The sequence below is a fragment of the Sturnus vulgaris genome, chromosome Z (assembly GCF_052056855.1).
Source record: "Sturnus vulgaris isolate bStuVul1 chromosome Z, bStuVul1.hap1, whole genome shotgun sequence".
Classification (NCBI taxonomy): Eukaryota; Metazoa; Chordata; class Aves; order Passeriformes; family Sturnidae; genus Sturnus; species Sturnus vulgaris.
Window position 1 is genome coordinate 45,046,516 of NC_142283.1, and position 22,895 is coordinate 45,069,410.

At 38.3% G+C, this 22,895-nt stretch overlaps 1 protein-coding gene across 5 annotated transcripts in view; it reads left to right on the top strand.

Moving 5' to 3' along the window:
* Positions 1-22,895, top strand: part of LOC106860820 (transducin-like enhancer protein 1) — an 83,525-nt gene that overhangs the window by 33,108 nt on the left and 27,522 nt on the right. For 2 of the 5 annotated variants that reach the window (XM_088157396.1, XM_088157398.1), the window contains exons 7-10: positions 9,245-9,449; positions 10,191-10,207; positions 18,122-18,238; positions 21,463-21,516. In XM_088157396.1, coding sequence (XP_088013522.1) covers positions 9,245-9,449; positions 10,191-10,207; positions 18,122-18,238; positions 21,463-21,516 — 393 coding nt within the window. The remainder of the gene's footprint in view (positions 1-9,244; positions 9,450-10,190; positions 10,208-18,121; positions 18,239-21,462; positions 21,517-22,895) is intronic. The other 3 variants (XM_088157397.1, XM_088157399.1, XM_088157400.1) reach the window with 2 other exon arrangements.

The window sequence follows — 22,895 nt, forward strand, 5'->3', positions numbered from 1 at the left end:
TTAAGAGCAGCCCAAGCCTTTCTGGTGTTGCAAATTCTTTTCTTTTCCTTCACATCGAAAAAATTCAAAATTTCTCATAAAAGTAGGAAATATTTCAGAATGCAGGCCGAAGATTGCATGTACAGAATCGGAATCAAAGAATGGTATGGTTTGAAGACACCACAGGGGGACATCTGGTCCCACCTCCCTGCTCAAGCCAGGTCATCCCAGAGCACACGAGCACATGGCACAGGATTGTGTCCAGATGGTTCTTGAATATCTCCCTTGAGGGAGACTCCAAAACCTTTCTTGGCAACCTGTGCCAGTGCTCGGTCCCCTGCATGGTAAAGAAGTTCTTCCTTATGTCCAGGTGGAGCTTCCTGTGCATCAGTTTGTGCTCACTGCATCTTGTTCCATTGCTCAGCTCCACCAAGGAGAGCCTCCATCATCTTCTCTCCCTTCAGATACTCACACACAATGATGAGCACCCATCTGCCATCTCTTCTAGAGGCTGAACAGGCCCAGGTCTCTCAGCCTTTCCTCTTATGAGAGGTGGTCCATTTCCCTAATCACCATAATAACTTCATTAGGCTTCACTACAACTGAGTAGAGGGGAAGGAGTCCTGCTAGTAGAAGGCTTGCTTTGCTGGTACTGCTCTCACTAATGCACCCCAAAACACACACCCAAAACACCATTGGCTTTCTTGGCCACCAGGACACACTGGTGGCTCATGGGCAGCTTGCTGTCCATCAGGAACCCCAGGTCCTTCTCCATAGACCTGCTTTCTAACACATCAACCTCAGCCTGTGCTGGTGCCTGGGGTTGTTCCTTCCCAGTTCAGGACCCTGCATTTGCCCTTGTTGAATTTCAGTAGGTTCTTGTCTGCCCATCTCTCATCTTTTTGAGGCCCTTCTGAAAGGCTGCACTCTGGGGTACTGGCCACTGCTCCCAGCTTTGTGTCATCAGTGACCTGCTGAGGAGGCACCTGTCTCTTTGAGTCACTGATGAACAAGTTAAGCAATACTGGGGTTATTTTGAACCTTGGTGCAGGCTTCCAGCTAGGCTTCATGTTGTCTTGAAGTAGCTTCATGGATTACTTTGAGCATGTTGCTGGACTTTCAGTATCTTATTTTTTTATTTTAATAGTTAAAGTGATGCAAGGGCTTACTGTCCTTATCACTCTATCAGTGGAGCAGTGAAATAAAACTTTACTGTTTTATTTCAGTTACCTTAGAGCTGAAATTATTTGTGAAAAAAGGACTGTTTGGGGAATGTGTGTGGCAAACTGCCTTTATCCCAGTATAGCATCAGTTGTCTGTTTCATGAGAGGCAACTTATGCAACCCTTTCCTGCTTAAAAATGTTGTTGTGCAATTGATACTTATTAGTGTGGTTTGCATTGTCAGAACAAGCGAAAACAGGAAATGGGAAAACCTTTGAAGAGCTTTCTGTTCAGAAATCTAACAAACTTGAGTTAACTTATCTTCTTGGATATTTGCTTTTTTCTGACATAAATTCTCTTGGCAGTAAAGTTGTGGGGTTTCATTTGCTTTTTGTGGGAGTGAAAAAATCAATGTGAAGACCCAAAGACACTACCCTATACATGTCCTTTAATAAAGCATGAAAAAGAAACAAGATTTTACCCATGAGACAGTCGGGCCTTTAAATAATCATGCCACTGCCACACAAATTCTGTATGTGTGAAATATACGGCTTTGAATAGCTTTTGCCAATGTTGTCCTTTTATGGACTTAAATTTCTGTAGTACAATGACATTTCATGTGGTTTATGGATGGAGGAGACTTGCTAAAGACACTATTCTTTGTTTCTGAAGGGACATTCTCTTCTCACATTGGGAACTGTGGCTTGTTCACATAAGGATAGTTTTCAAACAACTTCTACAAACCCACATTCTTGGCTCATTAGCTAGACATGCAGTGGTGGGCACTTTAAAGTTTGTTTACTGTCGTAGAGTGTGGCTTTCTTCCTGTTAGAATAAAGGATTTAGAAGACGAGGAAACAAGGAAACTAATTTGACCAAAATAAATATTTCAAAGGAAGTAGTTAATTATAGAAGTACCTGACTCATTTTTCTAAAACTTGTTTTAACAGGGAGACAACACTAATCAGTAAGAATTGGCACATGGTCTAGTGGCAGGCCTGTCCCTAGCAGGGGGGCTACAAAGATGATTAAGGAACTGGAGCACTTCACTTATGAGGAAAGGCTTTCAGACTTGGCCTCTTCAGGCTCGAGAGGAGATGGTTGAGAGGAGTCCTCACCAATGTCTATCAGTATCTGAAGGGAGGGTGTCCAGAGGGTGGATCCAGGCTCTGCTTGGTGGAGGCGAGCAATAGGACAAAAGGCAACGAGCACAAAGCAATGCACGGGAAGTTCCATTTGAATATGAGACTGAACTTCTTTACTTTGTGGGTGACCCAGTGCTAGAACAGATTGTCCAGAAAGGTTGTAGAGCCTCCCTCACAGGAGATACTCAAGAAGCATCTGGACACAGTCCTGTGTGCTCTGGGATGACCTGACTTGAGCAGGGAGGTTGGACCAGATGTCCTCCTGTGGTCCCTCAAAGCCTCAGGCATTCTGTGATTCTGCAGTTTGCAAACTATGAAATTGGTAATGTTGGAAGTGACCACTGGAGGTCATCTGATCTACTTGCCCCTGCTCAAACAGAACCACCTAGGGCCAGTTATGCAGGACCATGTCCATACAGCTTTCGGGTCTGTTCAAGGATGGAAACTCCAAAGCTCCCTGGGTAGCTTGTTGTGCAAGGGCTCAGTCAAAAACGAGTGTGTTCGAATGTTCACAACGAACTTCCCATGATTTAGTCTGCACCCATTGCCTCTTGTCTTGTCATTGGGCCATACAGTGATGAACTATAAAGGTAAGGGACTATGGTGTGTCATATGAGGAGGGGCTGAGAGACCTGGGACTATTTAGCCTTCTCTAGACATATTGTTGGATGTTCTCTTTTGTTCATGTCTCTTGTAAGGAGAAACCCAGAACAGGACAGAATAATCCAACTGTAGTTTCAACAGTGCTAAGTAGAGAAGAAGGATACCCTCCCTCGACCTGCTGGCAATACTTTGTCTAATGCAGCCCAGGATGCCATTCACCTGCTTTTCCACAAGGGAACATTGCTGCTGGCTCATGCACAATTTGGTATGGAAGGACCTTTTCTGCAAAGCTGCTTTCTAGCTGTTTGGACCCTAACATTTATGAATTTCTGGGATTGTTCCTCCTGGTGTAGGATATTGCACTTGCCCTTGTTGGATGTCGTGAGATTCCTGTGAGTGCGTTTTTTTTTCCAGCCTGTTGAATTCTCTGTGAATGTTATCATAGCTGTCTGGTGTATCAGCCACTCTGCAGAGTTGTGTACTGTCAGCAAAAGAAAGCAAACTCAGACCTTAAGTTTTGTAAATTTCTGCAGTGGTACTGAAGATTAGGGTTGAAATAGGTCAGAAGGAAGTGTCTTTTGGGAGTTATTAACACACATTGTGTGGTGATATTATCAAGTAAAAAGAAAATGTAGAAGCATCAAGAAGGAAACATGACAGCTGCTGCCAAAGCAAAATTGGGAAATGGAGCAGTAAGCAGTATATATTTGGTATTTAATGAATAAATCTCTTTACCTATGATACAAAGGTTTGGATTGAAAGAAGCATTTAAAGATGAAACCCAACCACTCTGCCATGGGCAGAGACACCATCCACAAGACAGATTGCTCAAAATCCCATCCAGTCTGACTTTGAGCACTTCCAGGGATGGGGCATCCAGTGTCTCATCACCCACAACATAAAAAGTTTTGTCATTGAGTCCAATGTAAATTTTCCATCTTTCAGTGTAAAGCCACAGCCTCCTGCTCTGTAGCTACAGTCCTGGTAAAAAGTCTCTTCATTTTCTTAGAGACTCACTAGGTATATAAAGAGCACAGTAAGGTATCCCTGGAGCCTTCAGGCTGAACAATCCCAACCTTGTATCTTTTAATTAGGAAAGTTGTTTTAACCCTCTCGGATAATTTTTGTGGGTCTTCTCTGAACCTGCAGGTTAATGTCTTTTTTGCACTCTGGACTCCAGAGCAGGGCATGGTACTTCAGTAAGTATCTCATGATGTAGAGAGAAGAAGAGGGACAAATCACTTCCTTTGACCTGCTGGCTAAATTCTTTTAATGCAGCCCATGATGCAGTTGACTTTCTGGGCTGCAGATGAAATAATCCAATGATTTATCTTCTAATACCTGCCAATCCTTTTCAGCAGGGCCATTCCCAAGCCCTTCATCCCCGAGTCTAGGAATTGTCTCAGGTCAGGTGCCAGACATTGCATTTGGCCTTGAAACCTCATGAGATGGTCCCACTTCTCGGACTTGTCAAAGTCCATCTCTGTGTCACCCCTTCCCTTAAGTGAATCAATTGCACTGCACAGCTTGGTGTCATCTGCACACTTGCAGAGGGCACAGTCAGTCACATTACCTGTGTTATTGATGAAGATGTTGAGTAGTGTTTGCACTCCTGAGAGACACCACTCATTAGTTACTGCTCTCCACAAAGGTGTGAAGCCATTGGCTCTTTGGGTTAAGTTTCATTGACTCTTCACATGCATTCATCCATCTAGTTCCTCATCCATGTAATAACCCATCCCTCAATGCACTATTTCTTGGAGTGGCAAGAATTTTGTGAGGGGCCATATCAAAGACATGCCAGAAGTCTTAAATAGATGATATCTTTTATTCTTCCATGGATACAGTCACTTTTGTAGAAGAATGTGAATATATTCTTCCAAGCGATTGTTGTCCTGAAGTTCTTGCCTGTATCTGAAATACTGTTTGGAAAGTAGTTACAGAAATTTAAATGTAAGTATTAATTAACGGCTTAGAGTGTCTACTGAGTCTGCTTCTGCCAAATTTGACTGATGGTACTGTGGGTTTTGCATGCAGGGATTTTGGTTTTTTTAGGATGAGGGAAAAAATGGGATGTGACAGGAGCATAGTCAAGAGTTACTTCCTTTTTTGAAAGGTTGTATTTGCAATACTGCTTTTAAGAATATTTCTAAACACTGAGGGAAAAGGTTATTCCATGATCAACTCCCTGTATGTGCTCAGATAGTGGCCCTCTTGTGTTTGTTGGCCACAGATATTTGATGCACGCTATCACTTCCTTATGAAATTCAAGGAAGCAAATGAAAAACTGGAAGATGTCCCTTTGGAAAGGAAGTGAATGTGATAATGAAACTGAACACAGCAATGTGTGTTTTTGTCTCACGTCTTTCTGTCTGCTTGATTTGAACAAAATTGCATTTCTTCTATTTTACAGAAATTGCCATGAAATACCATCCTTTACATTTTAGGTCTCTAAATGACTTATGTTTTCTAGATATTTCTTCAGAACGCCTCTGTGGAGCTTGGGCATCTGTTCATCATCATCAACAGCTAACTGTTGATAGTATTACTGATGCTAGTACTGATAAGATTTTGGAAAAAAATTTCTGTGTTTATTTAGAAAAGCACAGAAGACAGCTATTGTATTTTGGGACAAAGCATAGCCTTTTTTCCACTGTTCATTTACAATCACATCTGAATTTTTAATTCGGTGCTTTTCAAGAGATACAGAAGAGTGCATCATACATCTATTTAAGAATAGAAGAATGCTCTAAGTGCTTAATGACAAGGATTAAAAATCATATATTTAAGTGAAAAAGGTTTTAAAGTAAAATCAGGTGTTTGATTTTCATCAAAAAACAGAGTTAAATCAACAGAGCTGCTTTAAGGTGAGGAGTGAGGTTGTAAGAGCTTGTTCTCTATCCTTATGAGCAAGGAGCCTAAGGGAGACCTGTCACTGTTTAATTATAGGAACTCTGTTTCACAAAGACATACTAACTCTGTCTTTGGAAGTCTTTGCCAGAGATTGAAAATGTAATTTCACATTTAAAGTCCTGATTAAAGATCTCTTCATAGCTAGACAATGTGGAGATAAAAAGCTGTACTACCTTTAAACATTGTTAGGAGGTTCTTGTTCGGTGATACTAATGCTGTTTTTTATATGCCGAGTTTTAGGTCTTTAGGGTTTGGTTATGGAGACGCTGGGAAAGAAAAATCTGAGGCAATAAAACCCACATCTAAAGAGTATAGTAATATGAGTTTATAATTCCTTTTCTCCCTTTGTGAATATGAAGAACTTCTGGGTTTGCAACAAAATGGTGGGTGAACTACTGGTATTTTTAAAATCAGTGCTGTGGCTAATTATCTTAAGTGCAGTCACTTAAGTATGCATCATTGCACTGTTCTCTACCTTCCCACTTTCCTCTGAAAGTGGACACAGCCTTTGCTCTGCAAGTAATGATAATAATTGGTACTAAGACAGACCTGTTACTCATCCTTTTTTGAACACATTTCTTATGGCAGATGTCTAGATTTTAATTAACTGCTAATGAACATGCCTAGTAGACCATGATACTGCTGCCAACCTACTCCGTTTTATATCTCGCTGCTGCTAAGCTCTTAAAAGGTTACAGAGCAGGCATTAGTGTCTTTGAAGTGATGGGAAAGTGATTATATGCATAACATAATTGTTTGTAGGATCTACTATGGCAAATGTTTAGTTACTAAATGCATCTGGTGAACATTGCTGTTATCCCTCTCCCTGGTCTTTAATTTCTTTCTTTGTGTGCAGCACATATTCCTTTTTTTCCCTCCACAAAGATAATACGATATGCTTTTTAAAATTAAGGTGTTTAAATAAAAAGAATATGAACTTCTGGATAAAATCATTGTTATGGGTGATCGCTTGTCTTTTAGCGAGAACTTGAAACCAATTATGAATAAATAACATTCGAACAATAAATCAGTATATTAAAGTCCTAAACAGCAAAGAACATCAGATAATAAACATGAAATCATGACATAACTTTGGTGGCTTAGAAGACCACGATCAGGATTTCAGTCTCAAGGCAGTTTCACATAGTGCTGTATTTACAGATCTCTGTGTGCCATGCCTGTAAGTAGCCATTTGCAAACCTGCAAAAACGTGCAGAGCAGCTTTGCCATGCACTTGCAGCTCTCACACCACACCCTGCCCATTGCTCCCTGCAATCCGTGTGCAACAGGACACAGCCCTCCCGCTCTGAGCTTCAGAACCTTTTGTAGAGCATTAATCCGTTCCTCATTTCTTAGGCTTTCGTAATGCATGGTATGTAGGCTACAAACCAGAACCAGGGAAATGATTGGTAATGTGCCCCTAATATTTCTTAAAACGTTAACCTATGCTTCCTGAAATCAAGTGGGCTAGCTTGTTTGCTAATTGAACCAAGCAGGAGAGAGATGAGTAAGGGTTATCTTCCTAGACTTACCCAATGGTAAGGACAAGAATGGAAAAAATTTAACTCCTGTTCTCTGTTTTGACTTTCCCCTGGTCACACTGCAAAAGAAGCTAGTTTGAGTTTATTGTTGCAGAAGGCAGAGGGCTTTTCTCCACGAAACCAGTTTGGAAGGAATAAATAGCTTTTTAATCTTAGGCAGTTTCTCACCAAATCTGATAATGTGGGGTGATAGTGCAGCTGGGGACAAGTAAGACCAATGCCAACAGTGCTGCACAGTCCTGCTGATTCATGTTTCCTCAGAGCTAGAGCACAGATGACTGACCTGGCTGAAGTGGTCAGTGAGGAAGGAGATGACTAAATTACCATCTCTGAGAGAGGCTGCCAAAATTCCAGGTTATATGACTTTTTTGAGGAAACATGCTGGAAACTACTAAAGTCTTGTTGAAGTCTGTATGAAGAGGGATGCTTTATTGTTCTTTAGAGACTGGATCCAAAAGAATCCCAAACCCCCCTAAACCTCTGCAGTCCTGTCAGACCTTACAGTGCTCCTTACTGATAGTTCTTCAGTTAAGTAAAGCTTCACTAGCAACAATTGATTGGTATTTTAGAAAGTGGTCTACTGTGTTAACTACTTAAAATCAAAGTAATTCCTAATGCTTCATTCAAAATGTTGCCTTTTGTGTTGCTATAAACACATTAAAATACAATAATAAGAAGTTCTTCTCTTTCACCTTGTATTCTAAACATACTAAAAGGAGTGGTGATCAGGTGTATATGTTTTGAAGCGTAGACCAGCATGGCTTTTTATGCAGCATTCAGAAATAAATTCCTGATACGTGGTGTGAGAAAGATTTGGTAAACGTGTGGCTTTATAGAATTGACTAAACGGATTGTGGTAAATTTAAAGATTGTCTTCTGTATCAAAATATAGGTAAATGGTTGCTACATTACAGTTGGGATAGCAGGAAAGTGGAAGAATTAGCAAGTGCATTCCAGAGATCCTGAATGTCAGCTTCTGTTTCTGCACAATTTTATAAACAGCTCAAGGCATGTCTTGGGATGGGGTTCTGGGAAATAAGTGTAGGAGTTCAGTAGTTATACTGAACATTAATAAAACCACGAAAGTTTTAACTAGAAAATACCTTAATATTTAAACTATGGGGAGGATATTTTAATGTAAAAACTCTGTTTCTGAAATTGCTTACAGATTATTTTAGCAGATTGGTTACAGGGTTTTATGTCCACTCATTATGATTTTGATCTTTCAACTTCCTTTTAAAGCAAGAGGTATTCATTAATACCATGTTTCTTGTTGAGAATTCCATGCTATCTGAAATACCTGGATTTTCAGCTCAAAGCTAGTTCCCAAACAGAGTATTAAGTCATGAATAATTTCCCCTCTTTCCCCTAAAAACCTTGGCTAGAATAAAATGCAAATTAGACTTTACTAAATATGAAATTCAGCATATCTTTTGCATTTTTTTAATGTTCAGGATAGAAATGTGCTTTCTGCTTCCAAATTGGGGTGTAAGAGAGAGAAATGTGAGTTTAAATCAATCTTGCCATTGAAACTTTTTTTTGTAGAGCAGTGATAAGCCTTTGTCTAGAAAGGGAAAGGTGTTTGCCTCTTCTGCTGCTGTTCTTTGTTGCTAGAGATGCTGTGGCTGGCAGTATCTGTCCAAAACAACTTACTCGTTAGGCTGCAAAATAAGTATCCAGCTAGCTTTTTTGGGACATGAGCAGAGGTGTCCTCCACCAGCATGGTATAATGCAGTGTATACAGTATGGTGGGTTAAAGGGGTGGGGCTGGATTAAGAAGAAACAAATGAATGTCAAAATTCACTACAGATTCTCAATAATTAACCAAAATTCTGCCTTATCCTTCCCAAACCATGTGCTACACATTGTTCTTCTGGGGATGATGATACCACTGGGAACAGCAGCAGCAGTTGCAGGCTCAGCATCTCTCCCATGGCCACGGACCTCCAGTGCCTCTAACGCCACATCCATCAGGACTTCAGCCTCCAGGAATCCCTCCACTTGGAAGCAGCGCTGGCCTTCTTGCCCTCTCCAGTGCTTTGGGTGGGCAGTCTCACTTGGCAATAAAAGATGACAAGAAGCATCACGATGCAGACCACCACAGAGGTGAGAGGCATGGCAGGCCTGATTAGGACATTATCAAATTTGCGCATTGCTGCAAATTATGTGCATCTCTAAAGAATTCAAGTTACGTAGAATGAAAAAAAAACTGTTGGCAAACTTTAAAATGTCTGCATATAAATCACTGAAGCAGAATGCAGCTTGGAATTTTTCAATATTTTAAAGGGGATCACTAGGTGTCACCTGCTCTATACTTTGCAGGGCTTTTCGACATCCTGGTAAATGCTTAGTTGTAATAGCAGCAGCCTGCACCAAATGGTGGATAATTGTTAAACTGCATAATGGTGATTTTTTCAAAGAAAGTAATGTTGTTAAATGGGTGGGTGGGAAGGTAGGGGAAACAAGAAGTTAAATTTTTAAGTGAATGTGTTCAGACAAAAGATGTAGGTAATGGCCTCTGTTACTTTAGTTTCATAAGCTTAAATTCTAGTACTTAGTTAAATATTGGGCAAAATTGCACTTGACTAATTTTTGAAAAGAAAATAATTTATTCTGTTATGAAATAAAAATAGGCTTTGTGTATGGTTAAACTGTAAATCATGTTTACAAAATACTGTAATTTTCAGGAAATCACTGTATTAGGAATGTGCAATGACTTATATAAATAAAAGCCATTTTAAAACTGTGTGGCTTGTGTTCTAATTTTTTCCCCCCTTTTTTATTTCTGTTCTTGCCTCTGTGTCTGAACGGGCATGTCTGTCCATTTCTTGGTTACTGCGGGAGCAGACAGAGAGCCAGGCACAGTAAGTACCAACATTCCTGCTAATGTTTCCATTTCCAATAATGTAATAATCTGATGTTGTACTGTTTGTCTGTTTTGTCTTCCTTTTAGTTATTTTCATGATACAAGGTGTATATGTTTTCTGTTAAGATACTTCTTGGTTTATGCAGAACACCAGATCATGTGTTTGATGGACTGTGTGAAGGAGTTTTGTTTCTGAACAGAATGCTTTTAGATAAACTTGAACTTTTGCTCATTGGAGGCAGAAAGGGAGCACGTAGCTGCAAATCAAAAAGAACATTGCAAATACAGCATTTTTAGCCCAGAGTTAAGATTTTTAATCTCTAGGATTTTCAGGAATTAGAGCTGGAGAACAGGTGAGAAATTTAAATGTGAGAATTTTAAATGTGTCATGATGGTCTTTGCCCTAGGAGGTTTTTTAACTGCATCTGTTTAAGCCATACTAATGTCATTACTGCTTATTTTGTGCTTCAGGTATTACTCCTACAGCAATACTTTTTTCCCTGTAGACATAAGCTGTAATACAATTGGCCTTTTCTGAAAAGCCCTCTAAAGAACTACTTGCTGCTTTTCCTGCCGCTTTGTTTTGCGTGATATCGCTGTTTTAATCTGTTAGAGATGGTCACTGCAGCTTAATGTCAATTCAAATAACAAAGTTTATTCTGTTTGTTTATGTCAGAGGTGAATTTAGACTCTTGTTTTGTTCCTTTTCTCAATTAGAAAATGCAAGAAATAGGAAAAGTTATTTGACAGATATCTGTGCAGTTCTAAATTTCTTACTTATTGCTGCTTATTTAATATATATACAAGGCTTGCTTGACAGTTATTTACTGGAGACTACCCCATATCTTTTGCAGCGGTCTTTTGGTTTTAGATTGCTAAGCAATAAGCATTCATTTCAGCTTGCTTAATTTTATTAATGACAGTGTATCTGCAGAAATAATTTTAATCTGGGTTTTTATGAAGTCTCTGACTTATTAAGGACATTTTGCTCTGTGTGGGACATCCTTCTTTGAGTGCTGTTAGTTGACTGCAGGAATCCCTGGCTAATGATGGCTCTGTGTTTTGATTTGGTTGTTATGTTTCCTGTCCTTGCCCTGGTCCCAGCTTCCCCTGCCCTGTCCATGATTGAATTTGGTCAAGGATTTGAGTTTTAAATCAGATGCTTAGTGTTATGAAATTTGGACTCTGAGTTCATCTTGTAGCTGAGAATAGTTCTTGCCTATGGAAGGAGAGCTATCAAAAATTAAACCTGGCTTTTGTGTCGTGGGAGAGAGTTGCAGAATCACTTGCTTAAACTGTGCAAAATTGATGCTGCAGTTGCTTCTGTGTCCATATGTCTAACTGATGATTGCTTGTTTATTACCTGAAGCAGATTGTTTTTATGCTGGGTTTATCAGTAATTAACTTTTAAATAATCTGAGACTTTATATCATAAAGGAATTTTGCCATATGGATATATGGAGTTTTGGATACTACACTCTGATCAGTCTAGTTTCTTTTTGGTCTCAGTGTAGGATAATACTGCATAGCTAACTTAAACTTTAATAGCTGAATACAGGTGAACTTGAACTTAAAATTGCTTAAATACAGTGTTACATCAAAATCATGACTTAACAGTAAAGGACATGTTCAATGAAAGAATAATTCAAGAGATAGTTAAGTTCAACTCTGTGGCTAAAATGATCATCTGGGAATTATGGGCTTATCAAACTTCTCTAATTCTCTTGTATTTTTAAGGCAATTTTTAAAATGCAAAATATTTTTTTAAGGATAATAGGTGATGGGTCTCAAGTACACAAGGAATAGCAGCATGTCTGTTTGGTTATGTGTGGTTGAAATCACTTTATAATTTCTGGGTCATCAAGATAAAATCAATCTGATTTTCAGAATAACATTTTAAAAGTAATGGTGCTGCTAAAAATCCTGACAGGCATGCTTTCATCATCCAAGACACCAAACCCCATGCTGTTTGTAAGTTGCCTAAATTCACCATGATGTTTGGTATTACTGTGCAGTTTTGCAGTATGATTTCCATCAAATATGTCTAGCATGACCTTCGAGCACTATCAGTAGAAGCTAATAGCTTGAAATATTGAAGTTTGAAAAGTTAAAATTTAGTGGTTGTCTACGGGGTTTTAAATTGAGTTTTTGTGACATAACATTGAGTTAAACAACATTATGACAGATTGGAACATATTAATTTTTAAATTAGATTTGGATTTATTTTTTTGACGTCTTCAATAAATAAGCACTCACAGGCTTTTATGTATTGTATGTTTAGAAATACACCGAAATTGTTGAATTTATAAATTAATATAAAGACATGGTTTCATTATTTTTTTATTTTGGTCAGTTTAACTGCTTTTCTAAATAGCAAGGGCTACATTTTTCTTATATATATTAGCTCAAGTTCCAGAAAGTAAAGTGAACAAAAGTTTTTTGTAAATGCATGTTTGTATAATATCTAACATATAAGTTAGTAATAATGATATACTTACTACACGAATGCTAAAACTGTTTTATCAGATTTAAATTGTGTGCCTGTGTGGGTAATGACAGGTGGGTTTTAGCTGGCTCTGACCATCCCAGACTGGGTCGTGTTATTGTGTAAATGCAGGCATCCCTTCTAATATGGCAAATTCTGGCTGCAGGTAGGGAAGCCAGGCAAAGAAAACAAATTTTGCAACCGAAACTGAAAGCTTTGAGACTTATCAATATGAAAGAACTTTGATGTCCTCATTATTTTCTGTAGGAAACATACTTGCAGTATTCTTCAAGCTTGTTGAAGGTGTTCATTTATCACTTGTCTTTCCACTGTTCTAGTACCCCGTTTGGACAGCACAGAAATGCAAATGTTGATGCAGTCTGTTGTGGCAATAGTGATTTTCAGACAGTGAAATCTTACTTCATTGTGTCCTTAGGATTTATATTAGTTGGTGTTTATCTTTTGTCCTCATGAAAAACAAAACACTGAGTTTATTTTCTAAGACTTAGGAAGTATTCATAAATTTTCCTGGACATTTTTTTTGCCTTCATTGTTGAGCATAAATGTTGCTATTGTTTTGTAAAGCAAATGCTCTTTTCCTACAGCAGAAAGCTATTCTGTGCCCTGAGCTCTCTATCCTATTCTTCATCTCCCAGTCTTGCAGAAGGGGGCATGAACAACTGAGTGCTACTTTTTGGAAAATATTATGTGCAAGCTGCTTTTATTTTGTGTTTTTAATTCTTTTGATGGGAGGAGGAAATTCATGAAAGTTGTTCAATGGAAGTTTAGGGCACGGATCAGTATAACACAAGTATGTTCCTTGGACTTTTTGAAAAAAGAATGGCTCCAGACTACTGCAGAGGTTGCTTATATGTAAGAGCTGTGGGTTGCTATGTTGCAATTTGTAGCTGATAGAAGGCAGCATAAGGTTGATGACAAAGGACAATGGGATTGAGGTGGTCTGGTAAAAATTTTTATGGATACCTTGGTTTTAACAAACAGTAGCTCGAAAATACTGAAATCAACGTATTCCTTGTTAATGTCTTCTTATTGTAAAACCAATATAACTTAAAAAGCTGCTTCAAAAGAAGGTGAAGTCAAGTAGCTTTCCATCAGGAGTAATTTTGCACAAAGCCTACTGACTTCACAAGTCAGCTTTTGGATTCTTGACGTGCATGTTTGCAATAAGCATATTGAACAAATTGAAGTTAATGATTCTGGAGTAGAATAGCTTTGAGTGCAATCTTCTTTTGCCTGTCTGGGGGATACTAAAGTCCATCTTCCAGCATCTGCTGTATTCCCGTCAGTGAGTCCTAACAAAGAACAGCTGATGTTTTGGGTGTAGTTGTTAGACTTGATCCTGTTTTGCCTACTCATCAAGGAATTGCACCTGTTCCTGTCTGTTTGTGCATATCTGTGGATAGCACTCGTGTGTACTGCAGCAGCAGGGCAGATGTCCCGTGCACGGCTGGATAAAATAAACACAGAGACTCTACTGAGCAAAGCAGGCAAGCCCAAATTGTGAGCTGTGGTAACTGGCTGTGGTGGCTGTCCTTGGCACGGATGTCCAGTGAGGCAGGGAATGACCAAGCACAGAGCCACGTGTGTGGATATGTGCCTGTCTTTGGGGGACAGGGGAGCGAGAGCGCTAAGGAGCCCAGCACTGGAGAAGATCGTAATTGGGACCAGATGTAGTAGTTGAACCATGTGCACAGCTGTAATGTAAATACTTTTACTTAATTGCTGTAATGATCACCATAAAGTCAGTTGTCAGTTCTGTGTGTACTGCTCTGTATGAATTGTCTGTGCTGTGTTGTAAGTGGGATAATGGGATAAATGAGATCCCGTGTGCTCTCAGCCTGTACCTCTAGCACAGGTAGTTGAGGTTTGGAAGTGGATCCCGTGGGGAGCAGTCAAAGAGGTGCATTTAAATAATGTGCATTGTATTCCTAGTAGGGGACCTACCTTCCTTCTGTGCATCACGACTAAGATTTTGTTTTGCATTTGCCTTCTGGTGGTATCAGTATTTAACTTTTGCTGGCAGAAGAGTTACTTGAGGACCACAAATTGCCTGTTTTACAGCATTTATGCAGGCTGGTAATTCTGACAGGAAGCAGTGTTACAGTAAAGTTTTTATTTTCTATAGGGACTTATTTGAAGAAAAGGGCTTCATGTGTATAAAGCAAATGATCAAAAGAAAAGGAAAACACATAAAACTGATTTTGACCACTTGCTCTGATCTGAGTTTCATGATTTGCAAATGTTGCATTGGCAATCCTTAATAAACTGAACTCTTAAGTATGAAAGGAATATCCTTAGTCATCTAATGTGTTGAAATTAAGACAAAATAAAAATTGGTGCCATGTAGTTTCTCTCTTTAGGATGTAAACTATGCAGGTATATATCTTTTTGCCATTTTTGCATAAGCTGATTGTTATTGAAGATTTATCTCAAATGAAAATTTCTCTAGAATTATTTTTAAAAATGTAGCTAAAATAAAAATTCACATCTTGTTTTTGAAAATAAATCAGTTGTTAGCAGACCTAGTTAGGAGAACTAAATAAATTACTCTTCTAAAGAGAAGATAATGAGACTCTAATATTGTGAAGCTATTGCTTCTGTCTTCTGACTGGCCCTGTTTGATAGTAGACATACAGCAAGTATAAACTCTGCCAGAGCTGAAATGAGGAAAGATGGCTTTTAGTATGCTATCCTCACTGTTCCATGAATCTTAAAATTATGAGAGAGAGAGATATCAATAGCCCAAAGCTTACGTTATCATCTCTTTACCAGTTCTTGTTTGTATTTTTATTTATTTAGTTTCTTCTTCAGTGTTCTGGATTTGCCACTTGCACTACTTTAAAAGATTAATATTTTCACATTGTTGTATGATATCTCACATATTTGGTCTCAAGCTGTTTTTTCTTTGCCTGATTTTAGTCACAGTTAGAATTTTCTTTGGGAAATAAAACAGAGACTTTGTATTTTTGAGTTTACTGATAGATTTTTGCCATAGAAAGAACATAATCTTATTTGCAATTTCTGATGCAACTCTTGGGAAATGAGCTGCTTTACAACAGCTTCTAGCATGGATGCTCTGATCACAGAGAACAGTGGTTTAAATTAATGTGGTAAGTTATAGAAAGGTGATGTAAATATGACCATACATTGCAGGATAGGCTTGTGATATAATTGCATGTTTGTGTGAGAAACCATCAGTCTTTTGGAGCAAAAACAAATCTAATAATCTTTGTTTGGTGTTTAGGACACAGTGGGAGCTAGGATTTCCTACATTATGTTTCACAGTTCTGAAAGTCTACAAAACAAACAGTATAAAATATTGTTTTGTATTGTCTGGGTAGACTAAATTTTAAAAGAAAAAAAACCAGCTATTGTAGTTACGCCTATAAGTTGTCAAGTTTTGCAAGCTGTAACTGCAAATAATATGTTTGCTAATTTTTTCCAGACGTTGCATCTTTGCCTTCTTTCTGGTAATCAGACTTTTTTTTTAGAAAATTGAAGCAAGGAGCTGACTTTATACTCTTTACTGCATTTGCTTTAATTGTTTTAATCTAAACACTTCAGTAGTAAAATACTTTCCATACTAAAAATACTTAAAAAAATACGTATCTCTTAACTAGAAGACTTTCTTCCTTAAGAGGAAAACATCTTTGGTGTAGTTTGAATTGACACCTTGCTTTCTGAAGGTGTTTCTACGGCTTCTTAAGATGTTCCTACTGCTACAAACATGATGGATTCAACGTTAAAATGTTGAAAATGAGTTTTAATGGTTTTCATACTAGTGAATCCCTGAATTTGTGTGCATCTGGGAGGAGATAAGAGGTTAAATTCCGAATGTATTTGTCAAGGCAATTAGTTCAATGATCCAACAAGCCCACCTTTTAGCTACAAAACATTTCGGTAAAGACTTTATTTTGAGCTTCTTTATACTGAATTTCAATAGACCCTCCTATATGCTTTATGTAAGCCCTTTGGCATTTGTTTAGCTTGAATAGTCATGAATAAAAGAGCTCAGAGTTGGCTTTAAAGTGCAGCTTCTGAATTAGGAAAAAGAGGATTCAGATTGCCTTATGTACCCTGTTTCCTTGTCCTTCTCCATAGGGCTAAACATTTGTGTCTGAGCAAAACTACCTTGGATGTCTCCAGGTTTTAAAAGGGAAGCTATTCAGTGCACAGTTCACTGGCTATTTGTATATGTTTATGATATATTGCAAGTAAATATCTCTGTCTCTTGGGTAGATCTAAATACGTCCTTTGAGGGCTTACACTGAAGTACGTGTTGGTATTAGACTTCTCTCTTGAGAGAGATAGTGTATGGACGTAAATGCATGTTTGCTTATATATTTATGTGAGCCTATATTTATTTATCTAAGCATGTACTTGGCTTTTAGGATCTAGGCTTACCAGGTCTTTGTGAAAGGAGATTTTTTTCTCAACCCATTCAGTATTGTTCACAGCATTAACACATCAGTGAACAAATTGCCCTCTTGCATATGCTAATCCTGCACTTAAAAGAACTCATTGTAACACATTTTAATGCTTTAGCTGGAACTGAGATGGAGATGGGAATCAGGAATCACAGGCATATCAAATTGTCATGTGACTGAAAAATGTCTAAAATGCTCTTTGGGTCAACAGTTTGTACTTAGCATAACTTAGCATGAATGAAAGCAGTCCATGTAGTTTGAGGAAAAGATTAGTCTTTTCTTTTGTCTTTGTGTGTGTGTGTTGGCCTCAGTTTTTCAGATCAAGTCTGATTAAGCAACACTTCAGCCTTAATTTCACACTAGTGGTGAATGCTATGCTGGAAGTAAAAATATTTGATCTTTGTTTGCAATGCATTTGTTGAAGGAATCCAATTGGAGTTTGCTCCACCTAACAATTGATTACTGCATAACAGTATTCAGCAAATATGTGTTATTTTAGGCATTAAAGGCAGGCTGCTATTTATCTGTCCATACCTGCAGGTGTACATACCAAAACCTCATCAATTTATGATGTTCTAAAAGTGGCTGATCAATCAGATTGTGTAGTAAATATCTTTTATTACATGGAATCTGAATATTAAAAAAAAAAAAAAAAATCACTGTTACTTGCTCATGAATAAACTGCAAGCCTGCTTCTTCTCCTAAGCAATAAAATCAGTTGAATTAATTTGTTAAATAAATGGTGACTGACAAGTGAACTAAACTTTTGATAAGTTCAACAATGAAAAGCCAAGCTTCTTAGAATAATGCATGAACCTGTACATGTGTGCCCGGAGGACTTTGTTTTGAATTAAATTGAATTAAAGACTAAGTAGATATCATATTTCTAAAGCATCTACTACATCAGTTTGAATCTTTAAGAATATATGAAGGAATCTTAAAAAGCTTTTTTAATTGACCTTGTTTTTTGTCTTTGCAGAGTAATTCTCTGTTGGTCCCCGACAGTCTACGAAGCACAGATAAACGCAGGAATGGCCCTGAATATGCCAATGACATCAAAAAGAGAAAGGTGGATGATAAGGATTCCAGCCACTATGTAAGCAAATCTGTGTCAAGGAAATGATTAATTTATTTGCACATACTGTGCTTGTAAGGAGTAAAAGAGCTGTGAAGCACAAGGCAACTTTCTTCTGGCTGAAGTAGTGCATGAATATATATGCAGAGAGGAACAAGATTCAAACAGTGGGAAGAGAAGTGACTCAGTAGTTTGGGATATGGGGAAGTAATAGTCCTCAGTAGGAGTAGCTGTTTGGGATTCACACGTGCTCTGGGGCATTTTTCAGAGTCTGAGTGACATTCTTTCTGGACTGCTCTAGAAACTGCATGTTTGTTTGAAATGGAGGATTTTGTTACTGAGAAGGGTTTGGTAAATTTTAATGATAAGTATCTATTACAGTGCTGAGGTTGAATTACCATTACAAATTACATATGCTGTCATGCTGTACCAACTTACTGAAGTTTAGTTTTGGCTGATACGGCAATTTCAGCAGAAAGCAAATTGAAATGTTGAAAGTTCAGAGTTTTGCGTTCTGCGTTTTTTACTAGCTTGCTTGTTTCTTTATTCCAAAGAGACACTTCAGTACAACAATGGATGTGAACATCAGAAAGTTCATATAGGCTTTCGACTTCAAGTCTAAATGCTCAGCCAAAACACAGGATAGTACTTGTACAGGCCTAAGAGACTAGGACTGGTGTGAGAGAGTACTGAAAAGCAAAATTTAAATCTAATAGGACATACTGTACTTTGACATAGCAGTAATGTGGCAGATTGTCTGGTTTATGGGATTCAGTTCACTAATTAGTTCTTTGTTACTGAAACCCAAGAGAAAATTAGGGGCCTTTTTATTTTCTCAGTATTTGGAGGGTAATTTTAATTTCTTTCCACTTGGATAATATATTTGAGCAGCTGTTAGATATTTCAGTGCTATTAAGGTTTTACAAGTTGTATTTCCACCACTTTCTAATAATAATGTTTTGATTACAAAAAGATTTGCCAAACTTCTCCATGTTACTCCCTTAACTTTGAGTTTGATTCTCTATTGGCATTTTTCATTTTAAATATTTGGAGATTAAGCATTCTTAAGCTACACTTTATATAAAACGGAAGAAAAAGCTTAACTTACCTGGTTTTCTTGTGTTTCTACCGTAAAGAAATGTAAAGGATACTATTGAACAGTAGAAGCAGTTTTTAATCCACATTTTAAATATGTTCCTATTGCTGTTTGTTTGAAATGGATTTTCCAGCTAAAGGCAGCATCAAATTAAGCAATGGAGCAAAGCAAGGATATTTGAAGTTCCAGATTTATTCTAATCTTGAAGATTTTTTTTTTCTTATGGTCCACCAATTAAGCAAATACAGAGCTGCTGATTTTGAGATCATTTTAGATGAATCCCTTTTAGGGACAAGGAAATACTGCTTTTGTCAGAAGGGGAATAAATGCATTGTAGGACTTGTAGCTTTTGGAAAAAGTATGACAAGTGAAATTTTTTTCCCTTTTAAACTTTTGACTAATTTTCATATTAATACCTATGTAGTTTCAGTGTGTGACTTTATTAGAAAGGAGAATCTTCTGATATTAGTAGAAGCTACAGAAGATGCCTTTGATAATCCCAGGAAATTTCTATTTGTTAAGATGACAAAGTCAGTGGAGTTCACTTAAACATTGCTTTGCAACTAATTTTGCCCTCCTCCAGAGGGGCGTTTTTGTCAAACAGATGTCCCATCTGCCACACCCTGCCACACCCTGCCACACCCTGCCACACCCTGCCACACCCTGCCACACCCTGCCACACCCTGCCACACCCTGCCACACCCTGCCACACCCTGCCACACCCTGCCACACCCTGCCACACCCTGCCACACCCTGCCACACCCTGCCACACCCTGCCACCTGTTCTAGCACTCTGGGTGTTTCGTGTTTCATGCTTCTCAGGAGGTGGCAGATAACTGGAGCTAAAGCTTTCATGTCCTTCGTTTGCACCTGTTGGTTGGATAGCTTCCTGAGCAGCAAACAGAGTGACCATTCTGTGTCCAGTGGCACTCTTGGATCCCTAACATGTTTGTGGTATTTCTTGGAGCGAGATTCACCTGTTAACAGAAGGGAAGAGTTGAACCTACCCATTGGTTAGGGGTTTTTTTCTGTTGGATTTTTGGGGTTGGTTGGTTGGTTGGATTGGGGTTTTTTGTTTGGTTAGTTTTGGGTGGATTGGCTTCGTTTTGGTTTTTTTAAAGCATTGTGGCCTAAAGTGAGAGGAAGGATCTAGTGTTACGTGTGAAGGTTTAGATACTTTGGAAGCAAGAGATGGAGGACAGTTGAGCAATCTTGTATGTCTGGTTTGTTTGTGTAGAAGCTTTTTAACTGAAACTACTTTTTATTGGAAATGTCAAACTTGTTCCCACAAAAATTTAAAGTTTTGACGTTCACTTAATTTCTTTATTTGATTTTGAGTAAAGACTTACCTTCTGATTGAAATACTCTGTGTGCTTTGTGGTACTGTGGAAATCACTAGACCTCTGTGTATCAGAATGTGTCTGCTGGGGCATCCTGGCCTCTGTTGGAGAGAGGGACCAGGAGGCACTACAGTAACAGCAATCATTAGGAGGCAGCTCAGGTGAACATGGATCCAAGTGAAATGGTCAAAATGCAGCTTGACGAGCTGCAGTAGAACATTTCTGTTTAGGAACGTCCAAGTATTTTGCTTTTCTTGGGCAGAAATGTTGAAATGCCTTGGCATTTCTCTTCCCAGAACTTTTGATTTCAAAACTTGCCTTTCTGAAAAAAAGGGGGGAAATCTATCATATCTATCAATAATCTATCTATTAAGGAAGAGGATTCCTCAAACATGTCAAAAAGTTCCATTTTCCTGAGATCTGTTTTTTGGTGTTTTTCCAGGTTTGCACAATTAGTACTTTCTCTAAATTAACGCAAAATTAGTGTGTGAACAGAGTACCTTTCTCTTTTAAGAGTAATGATAACAATATTTTTGATGGTAATAAGGAGAGGTTTTGGACCATCTTGCACTTGATGGTGAGATCCCCATCTTTCAACTAGTTCTACCTTACTTGGGTTTTACTGTTGTAACAGACAAAAGGTGTTGTGTTTCTGTTTTAATTGTTCTCCCTATTGCTAATAACTTAATGAAAGGCTGCTTGCTTCTTGTTTGGGAAAAACAAAAAATGTTTGAGTAGATGCGTAGTCTTTCTGTCTGGGTCTTACTGCACTAATTGAAATGAACACTATATTTATTTATTTTTAATAGGACAGTGATGGGGACAAGAGTGACGATAACTTGGTTGTAGATGTATCCAATGAGGTAATTTTTTTCATTTTTGTAGTCTTGACTTTTGCCCAAAGGTGAAAGGAAAAGTACATTTAGGTGTTAGAAGAAAAGTAATCCTCTGTGTGGATATGTTAAAATATTCACAACTTCTCCTTTTTATTAGTACTGTGTTATCTGGTTGTCTTCTCAGTTTTTCCTTCTGCTGCTTTTTCCAGGTCTATTCTCTCCACAGTTAACATTCTGACACTTCACAGCTGCTCTGTAGTGTAGAGGGTTGTGGTGAAGTGCATGTGGAAGGCTGAGGTTTTCAAACTATTGTCTTTGAACGAAAAAGGACAGCATTATCTAATGTTGTATCTCATAGTGGGATTATTATTTAAAAATTACCATAGAAATTGCTTGTATTTTAATCTCCTGTGTTAAAGACATTTTCCAGAAATGTTGGTTGGTTTTTTTTTAGAATTAAGTTAGTTTACAAAATTTTCTAGAGATTGTAGACAATTTTTTTCTCCAGGGCTGAGATTTGGTATTGGCATCAAAAAGGGATGGGTGCTTCCTTTTCTTTATCTTTTATTTCATATAAGACACAGTTTTAGGAAGCCTGAATATGGTAGTGAGGTTCTTCACAGAAAATGACAGGGAAGCGATTTTCTTCACTGAAAATCACAGGGAGAGAAGCTGGTAGAGAGGTGCCCTCAGTAGCTCGAGGTGCCCAAACGATGTCAGCCAAGTAGAAAAATGGGTGTCCAACTAGTGATTTTAGTAATCTTTTCAGAAGGTCGGCTTACAATGAAACTGCTCAATAATCAGTCAGTGAACTTATTGCCCTTTTGTGAGGTGTGATTTCTCCCTGGTGCTATTCTTATGAGCCAAAGGAGCGTGGAGAACCTGCAGAGCTCTGATAGCATTCTAACTCATGGGGCTGGCTATTTCAAGTTAGAGTAAATGCAGAGAGTGCCTCTGGAACAGAGAAAAATAATCACCTGAGAGGTGATTTCAATTTTCCTCTAGATGTAAGTGGCAAGGCAATTACAGATGATGTTTAGCAAAAATGTGACAGCTATTATGGCATATAAAGATCCCAGTATGGGCCATTCCACTTAAGAGTTGGACTCGATGATCCTTGTGGGTCTCTTCCAACTCAAAATGCTCTGTGAAATCTATGAAGGCATGCATCTACCTCTTCTTCTGAAGGCAGAGATGAGCAAGGTCTTTATCACTTAAAAGAGGTTATTGAATGTTTGTCGCAACTAGCAGAGCCTGGAGAATGTACATGCTAAAAACAGGGTTAGGATACTGCGATTTCTGTTGGTCTTCCTTGCTCTTACCACGTTTTCCACACTTGCTTTAGTTTGTACTGAGGTATGCTTTGCAAGCTCTGTGCTTGAAAACAATTTATGATTACATGCAGT